The sequence below is a fragment of the Bombus terrestris genome, chromosome 14, assembly GCF_910591885.1.
Source record: "Bombus terrestris chromosome 14, iyBomTerr1.2, whole genome shotgun sequence".
Classification (NCBI taxonomy): Eukaryota; Metazoa; Arthropoda; class Insecta; order Hymenoptera; family Apidae; genus Bombus; species Bombus terrestris.
The window spans coordinates 4450729-4469002 of NC_063282.1; the positions used below are offsets into that span (position 1 = coordinate 4450729).

General features: G+C 42.7%; 4 protein-coding genes across 5 annotated transcripts in view; 1 reads left to right on the forward strand and 3 right to left on the reverse strand.

Annotated features, from left to right (window-relative positions):
- Window positions 1–817: 817 nt before the first annotated feature.
- On the reverse strand, window positions 818–9563 carry LOC105666460. Its single transcript, XM_012316131.3, has 4 exons — window positions 8833–9563; window positions 2514–2599; window positions 2222–2446; window positions 818–2116 (listed from the first exon to the last, which is right to left on the reverse strand). The coding sequence occupies exons 2-4, from the start codon at window positions 2592–2594 to the stop codon at window positions 1463–1465; spliced, it is 960 nt and encodes a 319-aa protein (XP_012171521.1). The 5' UTR covers window positions 2595–2599; window positions 8833–9563; the 3' UTR covers window positions 818–1462.
- Window positions 9564–9698: 135 nt separating this feature from the next.
- LOC100651053 (hyaluronidase) lies at window positions 9699–12464 on the reverse strand. Of its 2 annotated transcripts, none has more exons than XM_048412112.1 (5): window positions 12287–12464; window positions 11356–11573; window positions 10852–11278; window positions 10284–10488; window positions 9699–10187 (listed from the first exon to the last, which is right to left on the reverse strand). In XM_048412112.1, the coding sequence occupies exons 2-5, from the start codon at window positions 11498–11500 to the stop codon at window positions 9954–9956; spliced, it is 1011 nt and encodes a 336-aa protein (XP_048268069.1). In that variant the 5' UTR covers window positions 11501–11573; window positions 12287–12464; the 3' UTR covers window positions 9699–9953. The 2 variants fall into 2 exon arrangements, with proteins under 2 accessions (XP_048268069.1, XP_012171522.1); XM_012316132.3 differs by having other exon boundaries at window positions 11942–12463.
- A 2014-nt stretch (window positions 12465–14478) lies between these two features.
- LOC100652054 (glycylpeptide N-tetradecanoyltransferase 1) lies at window positions 14479–17546 on the reverse strand. Its single transcript, XM_003400528.4, has 8 exons — window positions 17397–17546; window positions 16617–16852; window positions 16324–16534; window positions 16132–16248; window positions 15903–16073; window positions 15645–15825; window positions 15290–15553; window positions 14479–15225 (listed from the first exon to the last, which is right to left on the reverse strand). Exons 1-8 carry the CDS (start codon window positions 17498–17500, stop codon window positions 15067–15069), a joined length of 1443 nt encoding a protein of 480 aa, XP_003400576.1. The 5' UTR covers window positions 17501–17546; the 3' UTR covers window positions 14479–15066.
- Window positions 17547–17630: 84 nt separating this feature from the next.
- LOC125386307 overlaps window positions 17631–18274 on the forward strand; it is a 114780-nt gene continuing 114136 nt past the window's right edge. Inside the window, exon 1 of the mRNA XM_048411979.1 lies at window positions 17631–18076. Coding sequence (XP_048267936.1) covers window positions 17797–18076 — 280 coding nt within the window. The 5' untranslated portion in view covers window positions 17631–17796. The remainder of the gene's footprint in view (window positions 18077–18274) is intronic.

Consider the following 18274-nt stretch of genomic DNA (forward strand, 5'->3'; position numbering starts at 1 on the left):
CTATACGTAATCGCTTTCATGTACCGGCGATCCATGCGAATCTACGCCGCTGATTGGTTGAGACCAATTTCTTATCAGCGAACATTGTTCCGTTGGAACCGATGTTTCAAAACGGATCCAGATCTTGTCCCTGTCGATCTACCGATTTCGAGTAAATGCAGATAGTTAACACGCCTCGAGCAATTACATACCTTCTGTTAGACACAATTACACGCCTGACCGTGGAGTTAATCTTGCGCAGTTAATGGCTTTTCCGTAGATTCAAAATTATCGACCAAATTCATCGAATAGTTTTAGCCCATTAGGGACTTCGTCTAACCAAGTCTCGGCGATTTCTCGCGGTTTATCTCTGACAATTCAGAGTCCGTCGCTCTCCTGACGCAAGATGTTTATCGCGAACTCTTAAAAAAATTGCGTTACTCAGATTATGTGAAGTATTTGATTTTAAATGGTAGAAGAAAAGTGAACGGTTTTCCCGTACTCACGAAGAAAATTGATGAGCGTGTTTGTTTTTGTTCGAGGAGAAAGTGTCGACGTAGGCAAGGCGTTGCTCGAGATTTCGTTCTTCTTTATTGGTTTCTTTTCTAGTGGTTCTGAACGCGGTCTTAATTGCTTTATTTGCATTCTTTCTTGCGCACCTATGGCACGACCTGCCAAGTCGGGCCTCGTACGAGTTTCCTTTTTCTTGCTCATTCGTTTTATTTTCATTCACGACCGTTCTTCTTTTAGTTTCGCACGAATTTTATTTGTTGTTTTATTTCTTCGAAAATTGGAGAATCGATTCGTCGGGAAAATGATCGGGGAAGTACCAGGAAAATGTTGTACGGACTTCGTTTATTCTCTGCGAGACAATGGATATAATGTATACTTTTAAAGCAATCAACAAGATATAACGCCTTTGGACGTCTACAATGGTTGCCAGTTGTGCTAATTACGAGCTAAAAATTCCGAACGTACGTATATTCCATCATTAGGCGCGCTAGTATATTAAATAGTTAATTAATATAATAATAATTAAAATATATATTAGAATTTCTCTCTCCCCTTTTTCTTCGTTTCCGTATTGTCAACTTTTGCTCAACAACGTTTCCTAAATACGATTAAACCCTGACGAGATTTCTCACATCGAACCCAAGTTTCCAAGCTAGCATCTCAAGAGTAACAATTTAAAAGATATCCATCTTTTGCTTACTAAAAAGTACATGTAAAAAAGAAGGAAATAAGAACGTAGAATTTTCCTATTTACAGATATATCGTTCGCGAGATAAGTCGAATCTCTAGTTTCTAGATCGAATCGAACAATTTACTACGGACTGGACTAGGTCACGAATGAATCTCAACAAATATAGAGAAGATATGATCTCATTCGCTAATACCAAACATATTTCTATCAACTTTGTTTGATCGAAGTTTCAAACTCGACCAAACACGAGTTTCCATCACGAGAAATACATCCTAAATCTCAGAAATCTTTCTTCTTATCCTTATCCACTAATACGTTGTCGTGGTAGCTGATTTCCTGACCGGGAACAGCTGGGTGAAGATAGTGCGGTTCCACGTCGATCTTCTCTTTCACGTCGGGATCTAAAACCATCGAATGATGAGGTCCTCGATGAAGCACCGTCGTCGAGTGATGCTGTTGCTGTTGTTGCTGCTGCTGCTTTCCAGTCGATTGATGCTGATGTTGATGTAGATGCTGATGAGTGTGCTGCTTCTCCTCCTCTTGGCCGTACTTGTCCAACAACTCCCTTAGTTTGTCGAAGTCGATGTCCTCGTCGATTTTCGAGAACAGCTCCTTGGCCCCAGATTGCTCCAACTTCTCGGAGTCCTTGAGCTGCTTGAAGAGCTGCAAGAATCTCTCGTTAGCCTGAACACCATCTCTGGTGGTATTTTTGGAGGAGTTCAAGTTTGGGTTTTCCAAGAGATCCGGTTTTTCGTGAACGACGTTCACATTCTTATCCAAGTTCTCCACGGTTAATTGTTGAAGCAGAGTATTGTAATCTGGCTTGATCCTAGACGTTTCCATACAGGAGCTGCAGGAACAATTGGTGATAATTTGCACTTTCTTCTGCATGGTGATCGGATTGTTCGTCTCGTCCTTGCAGTCCAGCGTAACCTAAACGATCAAATAAACTAGTCAATTTTAATGAAACACCTTCGCAATTCATACAGTCGATCGATGTACGTGGCTTCCGAACAGCTGATATATTTATTCGCCTACCGTGTGCCAAACGCTGTCCAAAGGTTGACAAGAGTCACAGTAAGGCCTGATTAGGTCACCAGGAGCGGAAGGTTCGCTGTGTGGCACCATATACGAGAAACAAGCTCCCACGCAAACGTTGTTATCCAATTCCTGTGAGGAGCATTGCGGCCACGTGACGACTTGCTTTATGGGAGTCGTCTTGCACCAGCTGTGCTTGTCAGGGTACAGTACGATGTTGTGAACCTTAAATAACCAGTAACGTCACTCTACGGAATAAATCAAAGGGAAATCGAGTGAAAGATCGATAAACCTTGTGCTCGCGATGGGCGTGTAGGGTGGCCGCCTGGAGGAACAGCGCGATCACCACTGTCAGATGACACGTCGGTCGCATGATCCCTGAAACAACAGAAGGAGAGAGAGAGGGTATCCGAATCTTTCCGATTGGACGGTCGTTGCCAATAAATTAGTCGCCAGGTAAAGAGCAGTCAAATTTCTAAGTATGCCCAAACTTTCTCCGTTCTGATTTGTCGCGTCAAACACAATCGAGTATGGATAGCCGAAGAGACGAAGGAATTTCGCGATTGCAATTCGAGGCGCGGCGTGTATCGTGTGCACGTGTGCACAACGCGTATTCGTTGGTCCCCACCCCGAATGAATGAAAGTCCGTGGCTCTCTTTCTCTCGTGGTGTGCCTCTCCCGAGGTCTCAGGTTCGACGACCGTCTGAAATTACGTCACCGGGATTTGTCGTGGTGCCGCTTCTCCTTTCTTCCTTTTTCTTCATTTTCGCGTCGCGTGAATTTTGTTTAAAACAAGCTACACGCGGGGAGCATCGTAAACGCAGGGAGAGCTACCGAGCGGTTTTTTAGGAGGAGGAACAGGGGTGTTATAGTGAAAAGAAAAAGAGCGGGAAAGAAGCCACGTCGGAACATCGCGGCAGCGAGTTCATTCATAAATCGTTAAGGCCGATTCCTTGATTCCAGTCGAGAGCGGGATGTTCGAGTTTTAAGTCACCGAGATCTTAAGATAACGGAATTCCCCGTGGCCTGACGGGATCGAGAGAAAAACGAGATTTTCTCGTGGATATCTTGACCATAAATAGCGGTGGATTTAAGCTACGAGGTTTGAATACGGGATATGCTCCTTCCGGCGGTATAAGACATTTTTTGAGGTCAGATCGTAGAGGGTAAAAGTTTCTTGTTGTTTGTCAAAATTTGAGAGAGGAATCGTCGTTGGCTCGATCAAAATTTCAATTTTCACGAATAGAGTAAGCAAAGACACGAAAGAAAAGACAAAGGGCTGGGTAGATTTAAAATCTTTACCAGGAAGCAATCAGTGGCGAAGGAAGCGGAGTCTCAATTATCGTGACCAGTCGAGCTTGCACGAGCTTGTTTTATTTCCACGGAGCAATCGGTAATGAAGCAATAATTCCGCAGCAGCGTGGTAAAAGGAACGGAGGAGCATTACGTATATATGTTGACCGACTGGATCGATGGCGACCGAGAAAAAAAGCGTCAATCTCATCGTACGATCTTTCTTGATCTTTCGGAGATCACCACGGGAACAAGTGGCACGAACGACAAGGTAAAAGGATGTGCAGGCCCAATTACGAGAGATCGGCCCCTTTTTTGGCCCTCGAAAAATCTCGGATCCGTTTCATCGCGGAGCATCAGGGAACCCACCACCGTGCATCCTCCGTCCTTCAGGAATTTACTTTGTCGTTGGACTCGCGAGTTGAATTCCTGACAACAGAAAGAATCTCGTCCCTCTACGAACAATTGGTCGCCGGTATTTCCAGGAGAGGATCAACTTTTCGTTCCCCTCCGTTGCATTTCAATACCGATCTTTCGACCCTTTCTTATTCTTCCGCAGGCTTCCTCCTTATCCAGCGTTTCATTCGACGAGCCTCTTTTTTCCATCGTTCCTTTCTTAGGTCGAATCCACTATTTCTGCTTCTACTTGGAAGAACCGCGCCGGCATCGCAGGGTTCGACTTATCAAGCCCGATCGAATAGTCGAAAATAAAATTTGAAAGGTTATCGGTGATCCTCTTGCAACGTAACACCTGCTGCAAATTGGCTTAAAGATACGATAGTCGAAAAATTAGAGCTCTCAGCTGATTCTTGTTGAATCACCCTGTACGTGGCCACGAGGGGAGGTGTGCGACTACAAGGTTCGGCCGCCCATCTCATTTCCACAAGCGGTGATTTGAATGACCGAGTAGGATACAACAGGGACGTACTTACTTAATCCGGACGAGTCCGACGGCTTACAACAAGCACCACTTCGTTCTATCTAAACAATTATCTTTACATATTAAATCTTCGTGCTTCTATCAGACAGACCGCGTTAAATGTCATCTACCTTTGATTTATCGCTTAAGACACGCGGTCAATGGCAAATATTTTTCTTTCAATTATTTTCATCGAACTTATAGCTCAAATTGCTAGAACTTAAGAAGAGACGAGTCAAGTACGAAGTATGGGCTAGCACGATCGACGTGAAAAATAACGAGGCGTTGGAGGAAGAGGATCGAGATAAATACGGCCCTGGCCGGGTCGCAGCCAGAAGTCCAAAGCTCTTTGTTGCTGCGCCACCTTCTCTTCTCGCCTCTAGGTCCGTGTCGGTGGCATGGAGGACCTCCGGTCCACCTCCTTCTCCACCTTCCTCCCAGTCCCGTTCCTTCGATTTGCTCGTGTCGTCGAGAAACGAGGGACGAAGACAGGCTGGCCAGAGGCGAGGCAGAGCGAGCGAAAGAGTCGACAGAAAGAGACGGTAGAGGGTCCTGCGCCCAGCCGCGAGATTAATTTGATTTTCAACCAAATTTGACGCGCCCCCGAGCCTAGGCGGCCAAGCACAAAGGGTGCCGCGATCTGTGCACGCTACAGACGAGATCTGTTGGTTCGGTCGGCGTTGGCCTCTTCCCGCGGGACCTTTTAAAAAGCACAAGGATTAAATCCGTTCGACTCGAGCTTAACACCTACGAGAACGAGCGGCCCGCGAACGTGACGTGCCGCACTTCCAGGAAGCTTCTAATAGGAATTCATATTTCATTCGGACTTTCCCTTGGCGAGAGAAGAATTATGTTTGGTAAACCTGAACGACGACTTGGGGCGGGCCGAGCGGAGAACGCGTGGAGAATCGGCGTTAAACACTCCGTAGGATTTTATTGTTCGGCTCAAGCCGTTCTTCGTCGGATTATTCTTCGAATAACAAACTATTTGTCGTTATCAAGAAAAATGCGAATGCGAATGGAGAATAGACAAGGATGAGAAGTAAAGCGTAATCGAACCAAAGTTTGTACGGCCCTGATGCCCGAGGCACGCAAGATACTTTCATGATCTCTTTGCCGATGTGCCACAGTACTTAGGCGCGAGAGAAAAGAGAAGAAGGGGAATATTCGCAGCCAGTACGAAGGAAGGAAGAAGAAACACTATGAGTAAAATGGTTCAAGTTGCTCGACCAATGGTAGTCGTCGGGGAATACGTATAGGTTCTCGCTGGTGGTATCAAAGGACTAGAGCTACTCTGTAGCTCGATTACCTTCACCATGCTTCATCTAGGCATACCCATAAGCGGAAGAATGACTGGTGGGTATACAGAGACGAAGTAGGACTTTCTTATTTTTCGAATTCCTCTCCTACGAGAGAAGCGCAACAGGAGAATGGTATATACACGCCTATGATCGTTTCGTACCGTGAAATCTTGCGTCGACGAAGGTCTGGGACTTCGAAAAAAGAAGGTCCGAGAAAGAAAAACGGTACGCGGCCCTGATTATTGCGATAGATTAGCGTATAATTTTGGAGCGCAATATGTTCTTCCATTTTAATGAGAAATCCCTATCTTTCGATTTGGTCTAGCCCAATTTCGCATTTTGCGACCGTCCTTTGCTCCTCTTTTTTCCGCAATACGGTGCCGTGGCCGAACTAATAGGGGGGCCCGCAGGGTGAGGGTCCAGAAGGGGAGCAAAATAAAAGAGGAATCGACGAGAGGGAGGACGCAGAACGCGCCAAAAGCGAGAGGGAACCAGAGGAAGGCAGGCGAAAAGGAGCGAGAAGGTAACTGGGGAGGGTCTGCAAGAAAAAGAAAAGGAGGAGTTTGCCAACAGCACCGGAGGAAGCCCCGAAAACACGCTGGACGTGTGGCGCCATCTCGGCTCCTTTTTTTTCTTCCTCCTTCTCCGCCACTCGCCGCGCACACCCCCCGTGCTTGTTCCTTGTGCTTTTGTTACTTCGCCCATACTAATTCTTCGCGAGCTGCACGGCGTGTCCAGAGTGCGTGGGGAGAAATCGACTCGAGAAGGGGAATGGGCCCCGAGCGAAGGGGAAGGGGCCCTGTGCATCGACCAGTGTCGGATTAAGCTGCTTTCGCACCCTCTTCGTACCTTGATTAGATCGCAATTTTAAGCTCGCTAAAATTTCAACACCGCCCGTAGCGGTTTCACGCTTTCGAAGTCTTGATTATCGTTGCCAACGTCTGCCGCGTTTAAGTTTAGACGTGTCTCTGACTGAACTGTACCGGGCGAAACTAGGAGGGTACGCGCACGAAATATGATACACCTGTGCTTTTCGCCTAACTATAAGCTCCGTGGAACGATGGAATTGTCATTTTTTAAATTGATCGACAGTAGAATCGGATATGAACGTAATCGCTAAAACACCGAGGGGGAGCAAAAAGAGGAAATAACTAGTGTGTGTACCGCCTTAAGAATTCTCTCTCGGTGTGGTAGCCCCCACGAGAGCGCGGTCCACATACCTGCAAACGAACGTTCTTAAAAGGGAGGGCAGAGCCCAAGAACAGGTCGTTAAAATGTAATGACATTGTTGTTTTTAATGCTCGCCTCTTTAAAACGGGCCCTTTCGTCTTCCTCGAGCTTGCTCGCTACTACCTCTTTCGCTCTCTCTTCCTACTTCTTTCCTGTTTTCTGACGAGAGATGCAAAAAAGCGATCGCGAGTCATCTTGCTCCGTTTTCATTCGATTTCCTCCCCCTTTTACTTTTCTTCTCTAGGAAAAAAGAAACGTTCTCGCTGAGAAGGCATAGATCAGAAAGAAAATGAAAAGCTCCGATTTTATTCCGAGAGATATCGCGAATGTCTGGTTCTAGATGTTGCTCTCACGAAACAGGCGGCAATTTGTATGTCGTTACTTTAATGATCTTTTGTGGCAACCGATAACCCGTTACCTGAGCTACCCACCGTACCCACTAAAAGATGACACAGCTACTTTTGGTCGCTTTTGCAGCCTGACCTCGCAGCTATCGGTATCAAGTGTCATGGACCCCCAGGAAGCCTTCGATTTTTCTTACCTCGCTACGTGTTGTACAAGCCTAGCCGAGGAATATTTTTAAAAAAGGAACGTAGAAAGAGATACGCGTGAACGCGTGCGTGTAACCGTCACGGCCAACCAGTGAAATTTTTTGGAGAAGACATAATCGTGCCACTTAACGATAGGTTGGAGAATACCAATTAAACGAGAGGTAATACACTGTTCATTTTCTCGCGTCCAATTACTCGAAAGGCGCGAACATGGTCGCATTAGCGACTGTCGGTTCCAAGCTCGCTTCGGCGATCCTCGACTACCTGTAGTTTTAAAAAGAAGCGCACCATAGGATGTAATTAAGCGTGGACCATTCTTGAGAGAACGAGACTGGTTGATGATATTACGATGTTTACGGAATGAAGTAACATGTCCAATAATAGACTTGATTTTACGTATCTATAATTTGCTCAAGGAATCATCGTATCTCCTTCGAATTTCTTTTCCCTTTCTTCTTTTCTCTCTCCCTCTCTCTCTCTTTTTTGACTACCGTAACTTTGCTATAAATTTTCTAACGAAAAATGTATCTAGTTTGCGAGATTAACTGGCGTGAATGTTTCGATCGAGAAAGCCGAGAAATCGATGGTAAATTTTTGTCAGAAATTTTGGGGAATTAGCCAATTAACTGCACGGTGGCAAGTCGAGGCAGTCGCAAAAGGTCTTCATTAGAAAGGACCCGATGGCGAGTTGGCTACCGCACAACAGTTTAGCTTGGAAGTTAAGTGTTGCGTCTAAGAAGAGCTATCATTAACTCGAGAATAGGGTCTGGTATTAGGATTAGTGGGCAAAACGTTTTGGATAGGGTGTTTCTCAACTATTTAAGTCCGGAGTCCCTGTCCCTTGGCCACTTTCGAACAGTCTGTGATCATCGCAACTTCTCTCAGCTGGTGTTAACATTCCTTTACTTCGAATGGAGACCACCGGAAAGGGATCTGCCTTCCGGTGATCGTGACGCAAGAGAAAGATAGCGACAGAGTGAATCGAGGAATCGTACGCGCCTTATACGCTGTTATACGCTGTTGTTCGTTGTTATAGTATCGGTACCTATCGGTGTCTATAATTGCTTTGAAAAAAACATCTACATGAGGTCAAGGGATCGTCACCAGGCAACACTTATAAAGTACAGAGAGCCAGAAAAAAGCTAGAGTATTCCAAGTACGAAATCTCGCTGCTATTTCGATATTGTTATCGAATCTACGATATCGTGGATTCCCGTAGCACACGCATCACGTAGTCTGGCAACTCTGGCAACGATCTCGAGCCACCAGCAAGCGTACGGCGGCAGCCTTGGCTTTTCTGAAGAAACTGTCACTCACCTCCGTGTACGTCAGCGACGTTGCGAACTACGCACCACTCTAGAAATTTGCCGAGAGCGGAAAAAGGATCGGCAGACAGTTTCGAAAACGGGAACGATCTCCGTGCGATACTCTGTTGCTCGCGACTTTTCACTCGTTCCTCGGCCGGAACTTCGCCGTTCTTTCCCGGCCGGCGATAACAACCGGATCAGAGGAAGATCTGTAGCGACAAATTTGAAGAACGGTTTGCCTCGAAACACGGAGATCCGATATGAGGTTGAGCCGAACCGAGCTGAGCTGAACACGAAACTGTGCTGCCGATCTCTCGTGTTCCGTTCTCCTCCTCCTCTTGCTCCACCTCCACCACCACCGGAGTCTCCTTCAGCTCCTCCTTCTACTCGGTACGTTCGGTTCCGCGCCGTTCTCGTTCCGTTCTCTCTCTTTCTCGTTCTCGCAGCTTCTCCAGGTATTCTCGTGGAAACAGAAAGAGAAAGGATCATTCTCTGAACGAGATGGAGAGGGGAGGAATCAACGGTAAGCAAGAGAGATCTTTGACTACCTCTACAACGACGTCGCGTGTACTGTAAAAAGCAAGATCGCCCGAGGCCTTACACCTCGAACCAGTAAAACTTGTCGTACGCTAGTGCCAAAGTGTGCTCGTCCCAAGTTTTGATTGCCAGTTTAGCTGTTACCTCGTTTGTCCGATTATGAGAAGCGATTCGGCCGTCTTCACGATGATACTAGACGGAAACCAATTCGTTTCGATCTTTCAGAGACGTTGGTGACAGACGATAGGGTTGACAAATGAAAGAAGAATCCGACGAGGAAGAGTACGTCTCACGTTTGTTGGGAACTTCCACTTTTCGGAGATAGAATGAAAAAAGTGGTAGTTTCGTAGGAATTTTATTTCGATCGCTGCTCGAATATGTCGCGCAACATCTCCAAGTATCGCCTAACCAGTAGTCTTTGGTTTCACTTTGGTGTCTCGTGTTTGATATCTTTCTATTTCGAAGGTCGAACAGATCTCCTACGTATGTCATGTATGATAACCGTATACGTAAGCGACAGAAACTAAAGATTTGTTACAATTTCTCCTAATACTTTGCCTCTTTTACAAGAGAATCGGTACTCCAAGTGCTACGTCAAACTTGGTCCACGCTCACATCGATTCTATTGTCCACGAGAGTGCTGTTGCTTTGAGTCAAGCCAAGAGCTGTTCGTCTAATTCGATCTACAATGGGTCCTAGTTCGTTGTTTACGTATTCCTTGAACTCTACGCACTTTTGCTTGGTATTGATATCGTCGGAGCTTCCCCAAAGGATGAGACCGTCGGCACCGAGATCCATGATCTTTCGTAGAGTCGCTTCGAGATCGTCCTGTACAGAGAAATCCATTTCGAAGATCAACCGATTTGTTATCAAGTGACGTATCTTTCAATACCCGGAAATTGTTTTTTACGTAAAAAGACTCACCTTGCTCAAATACATATCTCTCTTATCTTGGTACTTGTACCAATAATAGGGGAGAACCCTCTTTTTAATCGCCATTTGTTTCGCTATTCTCAAGGCTTCTCTGACACGGCCTCCGACGAGACCGACTCGTTCACTGCTCGTTAGGTTCAACCTGAAGTACACCGACGGCAGGAGAACGTCTTCCAGCTCGAACAGCCATGACATTCTGAATGGAGAAGCACACGAGTCTGGTTGGACTTATCGAGAGACCGATTAGATAAGACGGATGTAACTCCCTCAGGACGGTTTAAATTTTCATCAGAACACGATTCTTGACACTGACCCACTTAAAGTCTGAGCGTTGTAACGTTCACGGCCGATTCGTAATCTTGTTACCTTAAATCTCTAAGAAATTTTTTTCACGAAAACTAGAACGCACGATCGGTTGATGAAATTCGTGACGGTACGATAAATGCAAGCGATATTCGTACACAATGGTACCGATACGGTTGTACGACGGATTACTTAGGAGAGTCACGACATTGAAGATGGTCACGATCAAAATAGAGCAACTCTGGTAATTACATACTTATCGTTTTCCAGCATCGTAGCGCTATCGCACTGGGAACTGTGTTGATTCGGTGTCAGATTGTAGCAGTAGGGGTAAGCATAGTATCCCCAACTGGCGGACGGTCTGATCTGTTTGGCAGCCTTCAGTGTCTCCTCCATGAAAAGTTTCCCGTATTTCTCGAATCTTCGTTTCGCTTCCTGCTCGACGCTTTGATTGTCCCAGAACGGATGCTCACGACGAACTATCTCTATAGAGAGTTTCTTATAAGGCTGGAGGGAAGCCCAATTCTGTCGGAAGATTGGCCTCCAACTTTCGAAATCGATCACCCCCACACCGTGAAACGATTTGTCTGGTATCTGATTGATCAAGTGCTCCCGAAATACTTCGAGATGCTTGGTGAGATTGCCTTCTTGCGGGACACCACCGTTTCTCGTCACTACCTTTCCTGAATAACGTTCAAAGTTCTTTCCTTTCTCCAATCCATCGATAGTCTCACGGTATAAGGAGCGAGTATTGTTTTACCGTTCGGATCTGTCAGCAACGCCGGGAACATTCCAGGGTCGTAAAGGATCGCGATCTCGTCACCGCGGAAGTTATCCATCGAATTCTGTAGGATGCCATATCTCTCCGATACTTCTTCGAAGTGAAGCCCATACTTATGGCACATAAAGGTGGGCACGTTCCAGTAAACGTTGAACTCCCCTACGGTTTCGTTGTTTTTGGGGCTGGTCGGTATGAAACTGACAAGAGAAACGACGTGTTAGCGAAAATCGAGTCTCGAATGCGCGGCCAATGACACGAATTAGATAAGATATTTTCAGACCTGAACTTGAACGCTTTATGGGTATTTCAGGAGTTACAGGATGCGCTTGCCAACATTCGCGTTGTCCTTTTTACTCTTCGATCTTTTTTTTTTTTATTTTCTACGGAAAACGCAACGTGCCCGCATACGTGTCTTTGCAGCACTAGGCTGCAACACGTGTTCCCGAGAATAAGTTTCAATCGTACTCTGAACGTACGGCTTCTCTAAATTTAAGACGAAGGGTGCGGAAGAGAGCAAGTTGACTGTTTGCAAGGCATCTCAACGATTAACACGTGTGTCAAGTACCCGAGAAAAAATGCGTCGACCTGAAGTACGGGTGCTAGCATCAACAGCACTCGGAACATCATCTTTTCTGCTACGATCACGATAACCGAAAAGATGAATCGAATGCACCGACTAGCGGGCTTGATAAGGAAGCGACGCGTAGAATATGTCCGCGTGAAATCACCCAGCGGGTACTTATTGATTTTATCCTGCTTGCAGATAGGACTAGATGACTTCACGAGGAACTCGTCAGAGGTCTTCGTGAATAAACGTCAACGACGATGGTACAACAGCGGTGCGACTGAATTCCGCTCGATTTCAGGCCACTATTTATTCCACATCGTGTGTCTCGTGTTCCCCACCTACGTGTTCGTCAGCGCTTCGTGCTGTTATCTGCTCCGGGTATTGTTCGGTGATTTCTCGTTTCCGTCTTTTCTTTTCTCCTTTTTTTCTCCTTCGCATCGCGTAAAAGGACATCACGCGTTAGTGATCAATCTTGCTGACAATTAAAGTGCATTGAGCCCCCTATGGAAATACCGCGAAATCGGCACGCTTACCTCACCAAGGACCATCCGAGAGTTGAAGGCCTTTGCCGGAGGATCGTTAACAATGCTCCATCATCCAAATCTGCAGTTCACTTACACAGTGGCTTGACATCACGATCGCCCGTAGTTTCAAATCTGCCAGACACTTTTCAAGGACCATCGTTGGAATTAATAGCATAGTAGTACTCATACAGGGTGTCTGGTAATTAGTCGTGCAAACGCGGAAGAGATGACTCCTCATGAAAAAAATAAGTTGAAAATGTAAAATAATGTTTTCACAGACGAGGCTTTGCATTCAAAAAACAAAAGGCAAGCGATTTTGAAAGTCTGCCCGGTGCACATATACTAACTGTAAGTTTCAACTCGCAGTAATAATTAGAAATAATAGCATGCTATTTATATTGTTAACCGTGTTATGATATCAAGTAATATAAGAATACTATATGGATGGCATATGCGGGTAGCTCATATTTCTACGTGATTCCTGAATTATCCTTTTTCGTACTGCTTTTTACACATTTTGCAATCGTGTCGAATAGAAGAATAAATTTTCCAGCGAAGGAAATGAATTCGTTTATCGAAGGACAAGTTTCTATTTCGCGAAATAAATTTGTCTGTGAAGGAAACACCAATCAAATGTTAATTTTACTTGCGATTAACGTTCGAACTTGAAGATGATAATTTTCCTCATACAAACAAAGCAATTTGGCGCGTTTGGAGGTAACGAATGTGTCCTTTTAATCTTAATAGTCGAATTGATTACCTGAAGCATTTTTACAAGACTGTTAAGCTCCCTTTCGTGAGCTTCTTTTGACATATAAAGATAATAACGGTAGGATAACGACCAAGGTAACAATAAATTCCATTCTTCGTCATTAATCATGCGAATAGTACCATAGTAGAGATAAATGTTTGAAATATTTGCCACCTGTGAATATAATTGATTTCACTAGGCAGAGCTAAATTCTTATTGAACATAAATAATTAGCCATTGTAAGAGACGAAAGGTGGCGAAGAAGATGAATTTTAATGTAAAGAATATAACGTCTGTGGAATATTATTGTAGAATTGATCAGTGAATTTTTTACCGCCAAGTCGTACGATTAAACATTTTTCCTTGTCATTATTAGTTTGTACAATCGTTATTCACTTGTGTGTGCATTAAAAGATATATTATTTTCCAGTGTCACGTTAAATATTTCTAGATAAACATATGTTCATAGGGTATCTAGAGGACAATTAATCAAAGTTCAATAAATTAAATCATTTATGAAGAATGAGCACTGGCAATTTAGACAATATGTAAACGATATGTAGACAATTAGAAATATTAGCATCGTAGGTAACTAGAAAAAATGGGCGTGTAAATATCAGCTGTTATAATCGTCACGGGGCCATCGTTTCGCGCCTTTTATCTTGAAAAGACCTTGCATGTCGGTTGTGCGTATACTGTGTTAAATATTGATCTGCAGCAACTGTTACAAAGACCTCGGCTCGTATTAGGAGCACACGCTGCTCTCATAAAAGAATATATGTATATGCCAGTCGAAAACGTTTGCTGGAAGGAAATAAAAAGAAATCAGCTGCATGATGTTTTCCAGAAACTTGAAATTATCTAAAACGCAGCTTGTAAAGATATATATTTCAATGAAGTTTACATTTAAACAACGTAAATTACTTTTGATGCCATACCGTTGGGCCAGCGGTGTTTCCCTTAATGACAGTCCTTAAAAACTGGTTTCTTTCGGTGTCTTTTTAGTTTTACCGCTATCTAATCGGCGCCGGAAGCAGGTCGCTTGTTATGCAACCACGTGTTTCGAACGTACCGGAAAAGAAAACAGTACCGAGGCTAATGATCGAAAAATGGTGGAATCATTCGTGTCAGCTATAAACGTATCACGTACGATAAGGAAACTTTATTTCGTGCTGAAGTATACAGGTTACAAAGGGAAAATGAGATTTACGATATAAAGTCGGAGAAGGAAGAACGAAAGGGGTAAACAAACAAACGGATCGCTTTATACTTCGATCTTCTTTTATTTAAATTTTTATACCACTGTCCACTTCGGCATACTTTGCGGCCTATTTAACCAAAACAGACGCTGTGGGAAATGTTTAATTCCAAATAAAACAACGTCCAAGGAGCTGTATCGAAAATTTCGAACTCTGCGGTCGACGATACCTGTAAGAAGGAAACTTGCCCCGCATGGTTCTTGTAAATTACTAGAGCATACGATAATTATCTACATTGCTCGTCACGCAGATACCTATATACACGCGTTGCACATGCATATTTTGATCTTGAACTAATGTCATGATCAAGGGTTGAGACAGAGACTCCCCAAAGATAACATCCACGGAACCGGCGACTCCAATGGAACGTCCTACTTTGACTCATTTAAGGAAACATCGATTTCTTCCTATTGTTCAATATGCTTTGGATGCTTGTTAGTAGAAGACGAAATTATAGTTGCTTTCGTTTCCATGTATTCCTCCTATATTATCCTAATAATATTTATTTCCATCGTTTATCGTCGCTTCCGTATCGTAAACTTGCACGTGCGAAAACTTCTTTTCTAGACGAATTCGTTTATTTAGAACTTATTGGAGCACCAAACCAATCTTTCCAGGTGTCATGCTAGGACAACGCCAATTATATAAATAATATTGCAGATTTCCGTCACCTATACCAAACTTTAGTGGCTCTAAAAACTCTTTGTTGTCCATGAGATCCAACGCATTAAATACGTCAAAATCGAGCTGAAAATAATATATAAACGATCGTTTTTTCTTATATGATAAAGGTACAAGCAATTACACTTACATTACGAGCCGATATCAATGCATCAGTCATGAGTTCGAGCCAAGGAGTTGCAGTGGATACGTTGTAAAAACTGTATGCAGCCCTGAGGGTTTTGTGTGTCTGGTGATGCATTATGGAGCTCGGCAACGTATAGTAGCTAACCATATCAGTAATTTTACCATTGTTTTCTACTACAAAACTATTAATAATCCCGTTCTGTGGGAGGAACCAATGTCGGAACTCTTTAATAGAGAAAATCGGAGCCAAGTCAAATTTCTCCAAATACTAAAACATGAATGATCTTAATAATCTCTGAATGAAAACATTAACATTAATAGTTCTAGCAACTGTAGTATTTTCCTGAAAAAATCATTACATCAGTTAATATTTTATGAGCTTGAGGTATATCTGCTTCAACCAGTTTCCTAAATCCTGGCACTTTTGTATTTTCTGGCAGTTTATACAACTTTAAAGTTCTCTGCATAGTCATATTGCGAGACAAGTGAGAAAACTTCACTTCAATTAATTTCTTTGGATTGAGAGAACGATGCCAATACCTTTAAAACCGAATTCATAGTTAAATGATAATAAATAGTGATATAATAGTGAAATTGGTTGTAATGCAGCTACACACCTGCAAGTTGCTATTGGTTTTGGCAATACAACACCAGCGGTATAAACAGCTTGGAATATACCTTGAAGATTAACTCTCCTAGTTATTTCACGTATTAATACTGGTGCAACCCGTTTTGACCTCAGTTTCTTGTGCACACACAAGAAATTTATTTCCACCATTTTTTGAGTGCTGAAATTTTCCTTACATTAGCTAACAGGGGACGGACTGAAAATAATCTGAAACCTACTGATTATAAACACGCAGAGTAGCTGGAATAGCGGAAATGAAACCGACTAGACGTCCGCTTTTAGTCACACGTACCCCACAGTGCCATTCTTTGCACCATCCAGGGGATTGCAGCGCCCTAGAAACATCTTCTATTGAGTACTTAACTGAATTAAACTAAATTCTAAATTTCATTAGTTGATATTTTGTTTACCACTTCAAAAAATTAGGTGGGTAATCAAATCTAAACATAGCATCATCATCTTCCACATAATTCTCAGACAATAAAGTATACAATTCTGATAAAACTAAAGGATCATCAAGGTTTAAAGTATCCCATTGGAAGTCTGCTGGTAATGAATAAGGTTCTGCCCTGATTAACGTTTTGTCAGATTCAATGGGTTCATTTTTAACTATTTTTTCATCTGCAGAAAATCTTCATGATATAATCTGGTCAACTTAAAATTATTGTTTACCATCGTGGAATGTAGATGTTAAATTGTTTACCCATTTTTGGTACTGGCTGCGTACTCCAAAACTGATAAGGCTTTTGCATTGCCTCTTCCTGAGTTTTAGCAGGTTTCTGCTGTATATTAAAAACCTCCATTGCCATTTGGATGTCTTTTATAGAAATGTTACACGTGCTATGCATTTCATGTTCATCTCTGTGGCCTGTGTGGTTGTGATTCTCACCAGTGGCATGAGCCATCTTGTTCTTCTTCTTACGATGTCTCTTTTTTGAACTAAATTACAAGTATTTTCTTTTTATTTCTTTATGCACTATCAGTAAAAGAAGCACAACTCACACAGGCATACACAATGCAAGAATAAATCAAGAATGCAAGAAGCAACAAAGAAGGTACAAGATACATTGAAACTTTACATTTTGAAAATATCTTCAAGGATAACAATATTTATATACAAGGGACACATTAAATATTAAATACGATTATATTCTTATAATATTGAACACTTATAGTGCTATATATACGTAGTTTTGAATTAGTAGGTTACTATGACACATAAACATAATTCTAAAGTATCCAACTCAACTACGGGGACATAATATAATTATACGAGAAGCCTTTTATTATATCAAGTTAATAATAAAATATTGTTATTGATAATTATATAACGGTTAATAAAAAATAACATTAAATTACATCTATGGCATTGCCGGTCATCCATAACTTGTATTCAAAGTGAATCGAATCAAATGCTCTCCAATCATACCAATTGAAATTTCACGGCAAGTACTTCTTAGAAATCGAATGAACGTTCGCTCACCTTTTAGATTTCCCATCTTTTTCGTGAATCTCATCCTTCTTAGCCTCCCGTTCCACAACTTGACTCTTTTCCTCCATTTTAATATAGATTTTGATAATGCGCATGCACAAGACATGGTGGCTCCCCCTAGTTGCGCTTACACGTAGAATAAACGGGTCACGTGATGTACGCCATGGTTGTTCCTTCGAAAAGTTGTATCGCGTCGGTGTGCTTAAATTAATTCAATTCCTTTAGTAAAAATTTCTTTATACGTCAAAAAATTACTCTAAATAGTTTTTATACAGTGTAGGGATCGCGAATAGTATAAAGTTTTTGATCGGCAAAAGAAATTATACGCGTTTTCTTAAAAAGTATTTGGTACGCCTACGAGTCGTTCTATCTCGTAGTGAACGCGCGTTAGATGGAAATAAATTTCTCGGATCTTTTATCTGAAAACTTCGAAATTAGAAAATACATGTTTACGGTAGTCCGGAAATGTATTAGCGGTTTCGTTGGCGAGATTGAGAATGTTTCGAATCGACTTTCCGTGGAAAAGGAAGCGTGGGAAAATTCGAGAACGCGGGATCTTCAAACAGCGAAGGAAAGCAATATGGCGTCGGCTGCGCAGCAAATTTGGCGGGAATGTTTGGCGCTGGTTTTATCATCGATATTATCTCTTCGAATGTTTGTCAGCGTGCAATGTGAGTCAAAATAAGAATCAATTATTTTTAACGATATCGTCTATTTTGTTTTAAACTCTATTGCAAAACCAGTGATGATAGTAAAATGTATTTTTATAAACGAATAAGATAGAGAAATTTGAAGATCGGAAAGTTACTTTTAATTTGATTCAGTAATTAATCCACCGATAACCGATTTCTAATTGAAATACAATTGTC